Here is a 15,231-nt window from a genome sequence, read left to right as displayed (position 1 = left end):
TTTATTTTTTTACTGAAGCGTGGATACGTCGACACCAAGCGTCTGCTCACAAGTGCCTGATTCCGTCACTTCCTTTTCCAGAAGAACGTGTTGAAGATGGCGGCGGAGAAGTCGGTACCGAGTGATCTTTTCAAATGCGTGTACTCGTTTCTGGTGGAGAACAAGTTCACCAAAGCGGCTCAGGAGTTCTTGAAAAAGACTAAAGTGGTGAGTAGCCTACGCTGTGTGGCGGTGTTTGACGGACACGTCCTGTCGTCGGGTATTAGACGTTAGGTCCAGGCGGCACGAGGGGTAAATACGTGCAGGTTACCGAGCCGGTGAAGTTAGCACGTGTATCAGCTGCAACCTGCCTTTGGGCTAATTAACGGTCTCAGTGCGTTAAAGTGTAAATACTGCAGCGTGTTTATACTTTTTAAATTATGATTTGTGGAGTTTTAGTCACAAATTCAAAGTGCTGCAAGGGAATTATTAACTTACTACTTCACGTGTTTCTCTACAGGCTCCGCAAGATCAGAATGAGGAGAGACTCGTCAATATCTACAACTTCTGGGTGAAGTGAGTTGCTTATTAATATTTATTTATTTTTATCCGAGAGGGGTTTTTCAAATAAAAATATGAAACGCATGACCAAGCTGACTTTCTGTGTCGATAAGTATGTTCCTTTAAAAATGTATTGGTACAATAGAAATTCCACTGCTGCTCTCCTAGTGTCCAAGGGTCTGTTGAGTTGAGGATTATCAGAGAAAAATCTGATACAATATAAACACAACCCTTTTGTTGTTTTACAAATTTGAAGCGCTTTTTGTTTAGACAAATGGGAAATGAAATGGTTCTTATATAGCACTGTACTACTCTACTTGAATGTTCAAAGCATTTTATTCAACATGCCAAAGAATAGTTTACCATGCAGAGTGGAGGGATTCAACCAGTCTCTCACTAACTCAGTGTTCAGTTTTTTGCCCAACGACTAAAGCATTATTATTTGCATATCTTTCTACTCTGGGAAAGGGAGTGCCTTTTATCCCGTTGAAGTTTTCTTTTTAACATTAATATAGGGTGGTGTTGCATACTGTGTATTAATATAATTATGGGCTGTATCATTGAAACTCTATTTTAAATAGATCTCCCGAAGCCAAAAAACGAAAGGTGCCTCCGAACTGGACGGGACCGTCAGCCAAGAAGGCAAAACCCAGCACTGAGAGCTCCAGCAGTGAAGAGTCAAGCAGTGAGGATGAAGAGGCTGGCGCAAAACAAACTAAAGTAGCTCCTGCAGGTATAACCTTCATATTTGATATGGATAACTGAAAGGGTTGGCTGAATTCTGCTAGTAATGTGCATTCTGAAACGCTGTGATATTACATTTTTTCCTCATTCTACATTTTAGCAGCCAAAAAGGGGCCTGCTAAAGCAGCAGCTACTAAAGCTGCATCCAGCAGCAGTGAAGACTCTAGTGACTCTGAGGAGGACAAAGCTCCTGCAAAGCCTGCTGCAAAGGTAGAAGGAAGCATCAGAATCAGACATTCTCATGATAGCCTGTTATTGCTACATTACCTTGCCCGTTATCCTTTTATTAAAATGTAGTGTCTGTTTGTAGGCACCTGTGAAACAACCTCCTGCTGCTGCAGGTAGCACAAGGAAAAAGGATAGCAGCTCCAGCAGTGAAGAGTCTGACTCTGAGGAAGAACAAACCGCCAAAGCTCCTGCACAAAGTAAGTCTATATTGAGTAATTTGTTTAAGTTAAGATTGGGGAAAAATCTTGGGTTATTTAATTTACTGTATGCGTTTCTGAATAACAGAACCCAAGGCTGGTGCAGTCACAACACCCAAAGCAGCTGTTGCTGCCAAAGGTGCAGCTCAAAAGAAGAAGGAGAGCAGCAGCAGCGAAGACAGCTCCTCAGATTCTGAAGATGAGAAGCCAGCCAAGGTACACACAAGGCCTTCTTTATGTTGTTATGTGTTGTTGATTGTCTCACACTCAGCCAAGTGTGGTGTGTAGCGGATAAATGCATGCAGCAGATATTAACAGCATATTTCCATGTGTTCTGTCAGGCTCCAGTCAAACCAGCTCCAGTCAAACCAGCCCCAGTAAATAAAGCTGGTGCTGAGTCAAGTAGTGAAGACTCTTCATCAGAGGATGAGGCTCCTCCCAGCAAAAAACCCAAAGCAGGTGTGTTTTCATGCTTTCTTACAACTATACAAGCTACACAGTAACAAAAGTCTGGTTTGGAAAGATGTGAGGCACACTTGCATCAGCGGCAAACCTGAGAAGTGAATCCCAATCAAGTCTTTTTAGCCTATTACTGATGTGCGTAAGTTCGACAGCTATATGAAAAAATAAGTGAGATTTAGTTCACATTAATTACAACAGTCCAGTTTTGTCCATATCATGATCATAACACCAGTCTGCTCTGACTGAATTATACCCAGAGCTGTTCACTTGGTCATCTCTGGAATGATCTGTGATTATCAGAATCAGATTACTTTATTGATCCCTAAGGGAAATTATTTATTAAAATATGTTTGTATTTGTTTTTGATGCTGACGATCTACATTTGTCTTTCTAGGAGCATACAGTGCTGTACCACCTCCTGCTTCAATCCACAAAGCTCCTGCTGCACCAGTAGCAAGCAAGGCCAAGGACAGCGACTCTTCAGACAGCAGTGATGACAGCAGTGATGACGACAAAAAGGTGGCAGGTAAGTGGGTTCCTTTTTATTTTTTCCCCACCTTGACTTCTTGGTGTTTATTGTTAAATGTCTAACAGCATTTTAACTTGCACAGCAAAACCAGCCCCCGTAAAGTCACCTGCAGCCAAACCTGGAGCGTCCAAACCTGCTGCAAAGAAGCAGGAGTCCAGCTCAGAGAGCTCTGGTATGGATCACAAACGTCACTCGCCCATTTCCCATCTTAAAATGATGATCAGTTTGTGACAGTGAATGTTTGTAAATGTCTCTCATCTTTCTAGATTCCAGCTCAGAAGAGGAGACGGCCAAGAAGCCTGCAGGTAAAGGAGCCCCAGTCAAAACTTCTCCAGCTAAAGAGGTGAAGAAACCTGCAACAAAGGTGACTCCTGCTAAAGCGGCTCCAGCTAAGTCCGCTAAAGATGAATCCTCCGAGGAGGACTCCAGTTCAGAGGAGGAGGAGGCAGCAAAGAAACCCCCAACCAAAGCTGCACCTGCCAAGACTACGCCAGCTCAGAAAGACGAGTCCTCGAGCTCAGGTAGGAGATGCACATTTTGGGTATTTGAGCTTCAGAAGTTGTTAAATATGACCTAATATAATTTCTGTTATTAACCCTATATTGTTTGCAAACCTTCATGACAACATTGATCTTGCTTTCCAGATTCAGATAGCAGCTCTGAAGATGAGGCACCAGCAAAGCCTCCCACAAAAACCGCAACCCCATCCGCAGCTTCTGGAGCTTCTAAACCCCAAGCCAAGGCAGCAGAGACCAGCTCTGACTCGGAGGACTCCTCTGAGGATGAGGAAGAGCCAGTGAAAGCCAAGCCTGCTAAAACGGCTACACCAACTTCAAAGCCTGCAGCAAAGCCCCCTGCAGCAAAGCCCCCTGCAGCAAAGCCCCCTGCAGCAAAGCCCCCTGCAGCAAAGCCCCCTGCAGCAAAGCCCCCTGCAGCAAAGCCCCCTGCAGCAAAGCCCCCTGCAGCAAAGCCCCCTGCAGCAGCAGAGAGCAGTTCAGAGTCTGACTCTTCGTCTGAAGATGAAGAAGAGCCTGCTAAGACTAAACCAGCAGCAGCTAAGCCAGCTTCAAAGAGTTCCACCCCTGCAGCTAAGCCTGCTGCTGCAGCAGAAAGCAGCTCTGACTCCGACTCCTCATCAGAAGATGAAGAACCGGCCAAGGCCAAGCCAACAGCAGCTAAGCCTGCAACACCAGCTTCAAAGAAGGCTACTCCGGTAGCAAAGGCTACTCCTGCAGCAGAGAGCAGCTCCGACTCCTCCTCTGAAGATGAAGAGCAGCCAGCCAAGGCTAAACCTGCAGCAGCTAAAGCTGCTACTTCAGCCTCAAAGCATGCTAAATCTGCAGGAAAGGCCGCTAAACCTGCAGGAAAGCCTGCCCCGAAAGAGAGTAGCTCAGAGTCCTCTTCTGAGGATGATGAAGAGCCAGCTAAGACCAAGCCAGCAGCAGCTAAGCCTGCTACGCCCGCTTCAAAGCCTGCTACTCCTGCAGCTAAGACTGCTGCTGCAGAAGAAAGCAGCTCTGACAGCTCAGACTCAGAGGATGAGGCAGCTAAGAAACAAGCTCCAGTTGCTTCCAAGAAGCCCGCCCCTGCAGCTGAGAGAACAACAAAGGCAGCGCCTGCAGTCAAAAAGGCAAAAAAAGCAGAGGAGAGCAGCTCTGATTCCTCAGATAGCTCTGATTCAGAGACGGAGACCCCCGTGACTAAGTCTACAGTTGCCAACGGCAAGGCAGCAACTCCCAAGACGGCATCAGCGAAGGTTGCAGCAAAGCCAGCAGAGTCATCATCCAGCGACAGCAGCTCTGAGGAGAGTTCATCAGATGAGGCTAAAGTGCCACGTAAAGCAGCCACTGCACCCAACACCCCAAAAAACAGTAAGTCTCAAACATCTGGTCATTAAATGGGGAAAAAAAAAAAACTATCACTTAACTGTCGGTCCTTAAGTGTTTAATATTTATAGAAGTGTAGTGTTTACTAGAGCAGGGCGATATGGCCAAAAATATTTATCACGATATATATTTGAAAATTTGCGATAATGATATAACCGACGATATAATTGATGTGAGACAAAATACAACTCCACAACATTACTAGCGCAAAAAGACAACCTTCCATTTATATTCACTTAAACAAGAAGCTGGTTTTTATGTACATTAAAGCTTTATAAAAATGTAACAGTGCAAATGCAAATTCCTTGCTGAAAGTTTAACCAAAAGGCATTTCCAGTAGAAATGGGCCGACATATCCTGAGCATAACCATGTATAATATCCACTGAAGTTAAAAAGAGGTGCTTTGCAACATTAAACTGCAGTGTGCAGTACGTATGTTTCGGACCATAAGGTGCACAGGATTATAAGGCACATTAAGCGAAACAAAGCAGTCAGATAAATCAAACTTTATTAAACTCATTCTTCTTGCTTCCTCCACTTCTGTACCATTGATTCATTAATGTTGAATTCTCTGGCAGCTGCTCTATTCCCATGTTGTTGCAGTATATTAATGACTAACCTCGTATTGTGGATGGATTATCTCAGTTGTTCTCCTGACTGAAGTTTGGTCCGTTTACAGCATCCTGCCATGCGATTGCATTTGTTTCTAACCATGAAGAACCTTCACGTTAACTTTTATAAGTGGAAAAAAGTTAGCGTTCATCCTCCAGCTTCACTGTTTATGTTATGCTAACATAGCTGTGTAGCTAGCGATCACGTAGCACATCATTATATACCAGCTAGCCCAACTTCAGTAACCCTACAAACGTCACTGCTGTTTAGTTTCCTGTCTTCATTTATGTTGGAAGTGATAGCAGAGCTGTACGTTTGATTTTTTTCAGAAATCTCTCAGTCAGAACATGCTATATCATGCTTAGGTAACTAGCGAAACTAGCGAGCTAACTTCCGCTAGCTTCCTGCTAACTTCTAACTCCGTTAAATGTAATAACTTTTGTTTTCATGGATGCCTGGAAGTTAAACTTTATAGTTACACCTGGTAAAGCAGCAATGCTGATCGTTTTATTAAAGATGAAAGAATTTAGACAGTTTTTAACTCTTAGTGATGCTGCAGTGTTGTTTGACCTGAAGCATACGGAGTTTAGGACCCAGATTACTCCCAGATTTAAGAGCATCTTAGTCCGACAAATACGACAATAACAACGGCCGCTTGCATGTTCTGCAAAAAAATGTGCTTTGTTGTGTATCTGACGGACAAACACCAAACCAGTTCCACATCACTGAAGTTGCACCATTTTTACAAACCAATTCTGGTTCATCTGTTTCACTCAACAATCGGCCATGTGCGTATGAAAACAAAGGCACTGCGCATGCGCGTTTTACTCCCATTCTATCGCGATATTTCATTTTCCTATCGTTGCCTAACATTATACCGGTATTACCGTGAACGGTATAATATGGCCCAGCCCTAGTGTTTACTAAGTATGAGCCCCTTTTCATCTGATACAGGTACTAATGGAAAAAGAAAAAAGGATGAAGAATCATCAGAAAGCGAAGAGGAAGAAACGGATTTAAAAACACCAAAAAATAAGAAGGCCACAACCACACCACAGACTTTCCCTAAAGCCAATAAGAAGGTAAGACCTGCACAAAGCTAGAATTGAATTAAAGTGAACTGAAATAAGCTGACTGAAACATTTTGTTTTCCAGTCTACCAACGTACCCTTCCGTAGAATAAAAGACGACGAAGTAAATGTGGACCCGCGCCTTGCAGACAATTCGTTTGATGCAAAGGTGAATTATTTAATCACAATAATCATTTTTACAGGATTACTGAGCATTATAGTTGTTGAGGTGGCAGATAAACAATCTTTTTTTTCCTTCTCTCTTTATAATGTTCTATTTCAGATGGGAGCCAATGGAGACTGGGGCCAGAAAGCTAACGATGTGCTCAAGTTCACAAAAGGTAAATCATTCCGCCACGAAAAGACAAAGAAGAAAAGAGGAAGCTACCGTGGGGGAGCCATCTCCACTTCAGTCAACTCCATTAAGTTTGACAGCGACTGAGAAAGTCCACAACCTCCCATTTCAACTGTACTGTACCGGACAGATCAGGAATACAAGTTGTCTGCTCAAACCACCCTCAAACCACCCTCCTGTAAACAGTCTCTCCAGCAGTAGCAGCAGCACACTAACAGAAGATGGTCCATCACACTGAACTGGCCCTTTGATTCGACTTTGCTTTAGTCTGTAATGGAGTTTACATTTAGCAGAGCTGTGGCAGCAGGGAAATGTGCTCCCAACTGTGACATCACTTATAGCCACTAGGTGGCTGCAGCCACTGGCTAATGGAGAAAATGTTTGGCTCTTTCTGCTTGTTTTCACAACCTCCTTTCTTCTTAAATGGTGAATGTTTGTAACATTAAGCAATCTTCTTGTCTAGGTATGATCGAAATTAATCCATCTATACATGTTCTTCATTTTCAAATTTGTTTTTTGTTTAATAGACTACATGGATTCTTGATGTTTGTCCCTTTTTCTTTTTTTTTTCTTCTTTGTCCACATTTAATGTGAAGAGGTTTGGGGCTTTTTCTTAACATCACAAGAAAACCTATCAAGTAGAAATTTTATACTGTATTTATTATGTTTTATTCCACTTCAATCTTTAAGGGCCTCTCAAGGTCTTTTCTCTGTTCAAGGATTTTTTTTCTTTGGATCCGTTCCCTTTGTTAGGAAGTCCTTTCAGTCCCTCCCTGTACTGTTCAGTGGTATTAAGTATGTAATTCGAACATAGCCATGCTCGTTTCAGTTATTTGATTATCATATGAGATCCTGTGTACCGCTGTCATTTTTTTTTTCTTTTACACCTCAAATCTGTAAATAAAGACTAAACAATATACTGGTGATGATTTCATGGACAGTTCACTCACTGTTTGCTCAGCTGACAGTTTTACATGTGCACAATTGGAGAGGAACTCCAATTTTTAGTATCTGCACATACCAAGTTGTTGCGTGTGTGCTGATATTGTTGTTGGCAAATTAACGGTCTAGAAAGTACATATTTTTAAACTTTGTTAACCCTTTAAACCCTGAACTGTGGAATAACAGCCAGAAAAAAATATTTTTTTAAATTGAGTGCTTATTAAACCTTAATGAAATAAATTAATTTGCATGTGTTTACATTTGTATCATATTTGCTACATCAGGCTTTATTTTTTGCAACTTATTCTTTAGAAATCTACTTTGCAATTGCCACTAGGTGGCAGTGGAGTAGCACTGCCCTCAGCATGACATTTAGTCAACGTATGTAAACTGTCACCCGATTCCTCGGGGCAGTTTGTGTCCAGACAGCTCATTTCCTGTTTGTTTTTTTCATCTGTTGAACACAGATGCATAAGTCTGTCATCTCAAATGAACTGAGGCCTGTTCGATCAGCATGTGCGGCTAAAGGGATATTCCAGCAATTTAGCACCACTCTGAAAACAGAGATAAAGACTCAGTTCTACACACTATGTACTGTCCATGCTTAGATTTCAGGTTTTATACCAGATGATCAGGGATTTTTTTTCTCAATTAAAAAAAACAACCAGTGGAGATGTTGGGGTTTTTTTTGTGTGTTTATTTTTCTTTTCTTTCTTTTTTAAGCACTTATCTAGATTGTAGGCAAGGGTGGGGACAAGCCTATCCCAGCTGTCATAAAGTGAAAAGGTGCGCTACACCCAGGACAGGTCACCAGTGTCACAGTGCTTTGGGAGGAAACCAGAACAGGCACAAACTCCACACAGAGAAGCTTGAAACTACCAGGTTTCAACCAGAAAATTCCTTGCTGTGAGGCTAACCACTGCTCCACTACACCACCTAAATTTTCCCTGATAGGGTAGCATAAATAAGTTCAGTATTACTGTACTTCATCTGGGTTGGTATGCATGAAAAATTCTCAACTGAAATGTTTATCAATATATTGTTACAATGTAATCACATTTTCCTGTTAAAGAAACTCAGACATGACCTCACCTGCACACAAGCAGGTTTCCCTCTGGGACATTAAACTATACATTTATCTGTATTTTACAGTGAACTTTACATGAACAGCTGGGTGGCCGTGGCAGTAAAAACTTGTTCTTGACAGCAGTGGCTGTAAAAAATGTCTGGTTTGTATCAGAAAATGACTGAATATTTAATCTTTCCCCGTAAAACTCTACAAACAGCCTTTGGTGAAAAGTGGATTCATCGCAGTGGATTGGATTGGCAGATATTACTGTAGTCAGTGACTGTTTAAATTATTTTTACATTTTATCCTCTTAACTCCTTATGCTCAAGTGGGAAAAGTGATTGCGAGACTAAATAATTTGCAGCCGACTAGCTGATCTCTTATTCTTATTGCAGAGTATATTTTTTCATTAACTCATAATATCTGGCAGATAGGAAACCGCATATGACCAAATAAATAATATACTCTCTGGTTTCAGTGCAAAAAGCTTCAGGCTTAGACTGAATGAACAGCGCACACCCCGTGCATAAAGCTCATATGTACGCACAAGGAGGAAATACTACATGAACTCAATGCACAAAAAGAGCTGTTGACTTATGATTGAGGTCTGTAGTCACTCCAAATATAGCCTCCTTTGCAAGCCTGGCAACTGCTAACCACTGAGCAATGCTCCAGCGCTCATCAAGCAGAGAAATCTGACAGAGCGTGCTTGCTCGAGGTTTTACATGGATGAACTGTTGAGAAGTGGTTACTGTAGAACGGTTACTGGGCAGTTTTTGAGCACGGATGTAGCTGCTGTTGCACTTGGAGGCTCTGTGCAGCAGCAGTGGGTCAGGAGGTCCTTCAGGGAGTTTTAGAAAGTAAAAGGAAATAGTGTTTTGCTTTGCAGGTTTTAAAGCTCATCATTTGTTGATTTGGGATAAGTGCTTTGAAATAGAATAATTAGGAAAAGGCAGGCCGGCCACAGCTTTTAAAATGTCTTATTTAGAATTTCAACATTTCTTCGGACTGTTGGGCAAACATGATCTTCAGCTGTATGGGGAAGGAATTACCACAGGCCTTCTTATGGGGAAGGAAGTGCTGCAGAGCAAAACAGCACAGAAGACAGAATCTGTACATTTCTTTTTGGGTCTACTTTGCAAGCCCAGCAAATCAATAAATAATTTGATTAAATGAAAAAAAAAAAAAAGTTTCACAAAGCTGGATATGAGACTCTCCTAGTTAATGTTAAAAGCTGGCATAATGGAGATGCATGACTTTCACTGGACAGCCATTCTATGATTAAAGCAGAATGTAAGTGATGCAATGTTAAAAGAAAAATAATTTTCCACTTCTGAGCTATTGAAATGCCAGACAGAAACTCTGAAAAGACCATTGGTGAGGAATACTGATGAGAGGTCCACGTACCTGATCTCCTGCCTAGCAATCACTCCCGAGCACCACTTCTGTCTGTCAGTCGTATTACGTGCGGCAGAGCGAGCCAGCTCGTTCGGGTAAATTGCAGCAGTGTGTGTGCACGAAGGGCTGCAGGACAATCTTTTAATGGGCAGCGGAGGCTGAGGACTGCCCATTTCAATTAGACAAAAATGCTGACTACTCTTGCGCATAGACACACACAGACACACAATAATTTTCTCCGTCTGGAATGAAGTCAAAGCCAGGGGTTACAATCAGCCATGCGTTTTTGCTTGAAAAATCATTACACTTGACAAATGACTTCCCAGGTGCTCCAACAAATAGTCGTGCTAATCCCCCCCACTGTGCTGTCAAAGAGGGAAAATGGGAACGTGGCAGGACAACAACTTACAAGTCAAGCAGAACTCTGTTATAAAAAATAAAAAGCTTCATCACCATTACATTATTGTAGCATCTTTAATAGAGTTCTTCTTTTAACATCTGTCGTATATAAAGTGTTTCCATGGGGAATAATAATGCTAAGAACACAGGGTAAGACGGCATACTTAATCTTTTATGGGACATTATAGGAATAAAGATGCAGACTGAGTGAAGAGGTGCTAACGACATTACAGACTTCTGCTTTGTCCCACCAAAGAAATATCCAGGCTATGTTAACAGCGTAGAACAGATATACTGCAGCCTTTATAGAGCTGAAGGTCAAACTAGATTGATTCATCTTTTAGTCTTGCCCTTTTGCTGTAAAATGCATTAAATACAGAAGAGCAAAGTGGTGTTTTTAGCATTTGACAAACAGATGCACCGTTCTGCATTCCTTTATAAAACATGAAAAAAAAAATCAAACATACAAACTTTGTATATTTTCAAACATACAAATACCCATGATGCCTCAGGCAGGCACACTAGAGAAGCCTTTCAGGACACAGTGCACTGCGTCAGGATGCTTCAGCCACAATACTGATAGCTGGAACTACAGCAACATGCGTTAATGATTGATGATGAGCTGCAGTCTTAATTGTCTATTAAACTTCTTAAAACCCGTCCAAGCAAGACTGCCTTTGATGATATTGGTAATGTTGCCCTATACACCTGCTGTCTTCCGCTCTCAATTGCAACTGGTCTCCTGTGACATTATGTCTTCGGTGTGGCAAAATCCCAGGCGGTATCCTGGGCACACTTCCACATGGCACGCACAAGCCGAGTGAAGCCCATGTCTTTGGGTTTCTCCAGCCCACGCATGAGCCGCTGCTTCATGATGGCTATGAACTCCTTATTACTAAGCTCCCCATTCCCTAAGGAAGACAGACAGAGAAGGAGAGAAGGGGGAGAGGGGTGATGGACAGGGGAGCGGGATGATGAAATAATAAAGGAAGAGTAAGTAAGACGAAGGAGCTGACTTCCATTTATTGATGATTTCTACCTCCGGAGGCTTTGTGTTTCATAAATATTTAGAGCAGAGAGATATGATGAGACTGTCAGCTACTTACCATCACAATCAAAGAGCGCGAACACCACGTCGCAGACGTGATCCGACAGCTCCACTTTTGCTACGGTGCGTGCCACCTGCTTCATGGTGACTGAGAGACAGAGGGAGGAAAGATACACAGATAAAAAGATTCACTGTGAGAGCAACACAGGCACAGACTCACACATGTCAGCACATCAGCGGTGCAAGTGGAGAACAGTGTGTGCAAATCAGACTGCTCGGATCAACAAAAAGGGTTTCAATTCGCTGGGGAGGCTATCGGATGGACACATGAGAGAAAGAAGGGGCTGAGAGGAGAAGAAAGAGCGGACCGCTACAGGAAATCCAGCTGGGAATAGAACTGGACTGAGGAAAATATGGAGGATGTAAGTTTAATCAGGATTTACCACAAATGGAGGAGGGCAGGTATGAAAGACGAGTGGGGGTGAACAAATAAAACGTGACAAAAATTTCCCTGCAAATGGTGAGAGAAAAAGATGAGCCAGCACGCCATCAAGAACCTCATTACTGGCCTTCTTTTATATATTCAACAAAGCCATTGTGCAGATCCAGATCACACACCCACACATGAGAAACTGTTCTGAAAGGGTGTGAAATCAGTGGACTTGAGTGCAAGATGAAAGCAAAGGAAAAGAGAGTAACAAAGACATTAAAAAGCTCAGCTGAGACACGAGCTGCTTCGGGCTCGAAGAGGAGAAAAACGGTTTCAGTTCATGGACGGCAGCAGGGAGCAGAGAGTTCGCAGACATGTGTCTGCCAGCTCGCTGTGAACCCACAGCATCCTCCCAAAGCCGCTTTACGCAAAGTCAAAAACACACTGATACACATACGCGGTTTGTTACTGTGCAGAAATGCCACTGAAACCAAATGCCTGAAAAAGCACCTCGGGGTAGACCCTTCGCTCCCTTAACACAGCAGCTGCTTCATAAATGAATCAGAACAAATGGATGCACAGACCGAAAACATATGGAGGTCTATTGATGGACTGAATCACTGCAACAAATGAAGGAAACAGACTCCTCAAACAACTGCCACAGGTCTCATCTGCCGCTTTTGTTCTCACATTACAAAGATTTTCATTGTCAGCTTCTGACAAATGAATTGAGTAGTAATGAAAGTGCTGAGCCACATAAAGACAGTACGAGTGATTTAATGAATTTAAACTTTGTAATTAGTTTTCACCAGTAAGCACTGAAAATAAATTCTTCAGCACTGAGAACAGCATAACCACAGTGAACTCTGTGGGCGATTTTTAAAGTCTTAATATGTGAGATCTTTCAGGGTTTTTTCCTAACTAAACCCCTTTGTGACGCTTTTTATGTGGATGAGTTAACCAACTTTTCAAAGTGAAGAACTACTACTGTGCGGTGTGCAATACACTGCAGGTGTTCATGGTATAATGGGGGGGGGAAAAAGGCCAGTTAGTAACTGGAGTTTGGCTCCACTGTAAAAAGTTACACCAATCGCTCTTCAAAAATATTTACCGAAGTTTTATGTCTGTTTGTGCCCCCACTGTCACGGTCCGCAGTGGCTGACCGTGTGGAGAGTGTTTGGAGGACCCAGGTGCGGACACAGATAAGCAGACCAAATTAACTTTAAACAAAAAGCGAGCCTTTATTTGAGGCTGGAGTACATGAACTAAACTAAACGAGAACTGAACAGGGACAACAACTAAACAGGAACCTAAACTGGGAAGAAACTACTAACAGTGAGAAACATGAGGGAACTGTGAAATATAAGAATAAGCATCATGAGCCATGACCTGCACAGAGACTTGAAACCTGACATGACATAAGGCGTGGAACACAGACGACGCGACACAGACTGAATGAAACACAGAGACTAAATACACACAAGGGATGATCAAGGGAAGTGGAAACACATGAGGGGGAACAGCTGATACACATGAACTTAATGACAGGACAGGGAAAGTGAAACTACATACACTGACATTAGACGGACTTTCAAAGTAAAACAGGAAACATGGGGATTAGACGCGACCTGAACTGAACATAACCACACAGACAGGACGCATGCCAGGTAGGTGCACAGACAAGGGAGACTGAATACAGGAGGAGATGACATAAACACCTAAGAAACAAAGGACTAAACAGCAACCTTGAAATTAACTAGATGAACTAAACTAGGGCACAAATGAATACCAAAATATATAAAAACTCAAACACTGGGTCACAGACCCAGCCCATGACACCCATTTCTCAATGCAGGAACTCCAGCAACACTTAAGGAAAGAAGAACAACTTTACTGACTGACCAACGGGTTTCGGCTTGTGGATGACCCTGATGAAGGCCACAAGCCGCAGTCAGTAAAGTTGTTCCTCTTTCCTTAAGTGTTGCTGGAGTTCCTGCATTGTGAATTGTTTCATCCTCTCCATGCACCTTGAAAGTAGGTGAAGTTGTGCCAAAAAAGTTTGCTGTGATTTGTGCCCCCACTTCTGATGAACTATGATCTTAGGGATTACAGTGCTAATAGCCCTATAACAGTCTCCACCCTAATGCCTAAGCTCTCTACAGACTTAATTGTTGTTGCGTGTAAAGTGACTGAGGCTGCAAGGCCTCAAAAAGTACATTAGTATTTGTATCAAGTACTGAAAGAAAGATCATAGTTTACCCATGCTACACTTTAAAATACTGACACACAGAACCCTGAATGATCTCCCCCAGTGAATCTCAAACACCTCAGAGTACAATATTATCCAGAAATAGCACTTACCTTTTAAACCGCACTCTAATTTGTGAATCCCAGAGCCTTCAGCTATCAGGGTTGCACCTTGGATTCAGAAAGTAGACACCCTCTCTACTTTTAAGAAAGACCCCAACTTTCCTTTTTCATATACAGTGGGGCAAAAAAGTATTTAGTCAGCCAGCGATTGTGCAAGTTCCCCCACTTAAAATGATGACAGAGGTCAGTAATTTGCACCAGAGGTACACTTCAACTGTGAGAGACAGAATGTGAAAAAAAATCCATGAATTCACATGGTAGGATTTGTAAAGAATTTATTCGTAAATTAGGGTGGAAAATAAGTATTTAGTCACCTCAAACAAGGAAAATCTCTGGCTCTCACAGACCTGTAACGTCTTCTGTAAGAAGCTTTTCTGTCCCCCACTCGTTACCTGTATGAATGGCACCTGTTTGAACTCATCATCTGTATAAAAGACACCTGTCCACAGCCTCAAACAGTCAGACTCCAAACTCCGCCATGGCCAAGACCAAAGAGCTTTCGAAGGACACCAGGAAAAGTATTGTAGACCTGCACCAGACTGGGAAGAGTGAATCTACAATAGGCAAGCAGCTTGGTGTGAAAAAATCAACTGTGGGAGCAATCATCAGAAAATGGAAGACATACAAGACCACTGATAATCTCCCTCGATCTGGGGCTCCACGCAAGATCTCATCTCGTGGGGTCAAAATGATCATGAGAAGGGTGAGCAAAGATCCCAGAACCACACGGGGGGACCTGGTGAATGACCTGCAGAGAGCTGGGACCAAAGTAACAAAGGTCACCATCAGTAACACACTACAACGGCAGGGAATCAAATCCCGCAGTGCCAGACGTGTTCCGCTGCTGAAGCCAGTGCATGTCCAGGCCCGTCTGAAGTTTGCCAGAGAGCACATGGATGATACAGCAGAGGATTGGGAGAATGTCATGTGGTCAGATGAAACCAAAGTAGA

General features: G+C 42.6%; 2 protein-coding genes across 2 annotated transcripts in view; one reads left to right on the top strand and one right to left on the bottom strand.

Moving 5' to 3' along the window:
- Positions 1-77: 77 nt before the first annotated feature.
- nolc1 (nucleolar and coiled-body phosphoprotein 1) lies at positions 78-7,541 on the top strand. Its single transcript, XM_086259864.1, has 14 exons — positions 78-207; positions 500-555; positions 1,122-1,273; positions 1,385-1,494; positions 1,595-1,709; positions 1,798-1,925; positions 2,051-2,168; positions 2,566-2,697; positions 2,783-2,872; positions 2,967-3,221; positions 3,345-4,571; positions 6,154-6,281; positions 6,355-6,438; positions 6,553-7,541. The coding sequence occupies exons 1-14, from the start codon at positions 97-99 to the stop codon at positions 6,709-6,711; spliced, it is 2,865 nt and encodes a 954-aa protein (XP_086115990.1). The 5' UTR covers positions 78-96; the 3' UTR covers positions 6,712-7,541.
- A 2,931-nt stretch (positions 7,542-10,472) lies between these two features.
- micu1 (mitochondrial calcium uptake 1) overlaps positions 10,473-15,231 on the bottom strand; it is a 38,353-nt gene continuing 33,594 nt past the window's right edge. The window contains exons 11-12 of the mRNA XM_086259863.1: positions 11,539-11,628; positions 10,473-11,343 (exon numbers count right to left, since the gene is read on the bottom strand). Coding sequence (XP_086115989.1) covers positions 11,183-11,343; positions 11,539-11,628 — 251 coding nt within the window. The 3' untranslated portion in view covers positions 10,473-11,182. The remainder of the gene's footprint in view (positions 11,344-11,538; positions 11,629-15,231) is intronic.

Source organism: Aulonocara sp. 'chitande type north' Nkhata Bay, linkage group LG13 (genome assembly GCF_057382095.1).
Source record: "Aulonocara sp. 'chitande type north' Nkhata Bay isolate Kocher_YH1m ecotype deep benthic linkage group LG13, A_spYH_male_GT1.1, whole genome shotgun sequence".
In the NCBI taxonomy this organism is placed as follows: Eukaryota; Metazoa; Chordata; class Actinopteri; order Cichliformes; family Cichlidae; genus Aulonocara; species Aulonocara sp. 'chitande type north' Nkhata Bay.
This window is presented reverse-complemented; position numbering and strand designations above follow the sequence as displayed.

What these genes read in the sequence shown, in the direction of transcription:
- nolc1 (XM_086259864.1), top strand. Translation starts at nt 97, where the DNA reads ATGGCGGCGGAGAAGTCGGTACCGAGTGATCTTTTCAAATGCGTGTAC. An exon ending in ATCTACAACTTCTGGGTGAA is followed by an intron (nt 556 to 1,121) that starts GTGAGTTGCTTA and finishes TATTTTAAATAG; the next exon opens with ATCTCCCGAAGCCAAAAAAC. An exon ending in CTGCAAAGCCTGCTGCAAAG is followed by an intron (nt 1,495 to 1,594) that starts GTAGAAGGAAGC and finishes GTCTGTTTGTAG; the next exon opens with GCACCTGTGAAACAACCTCC.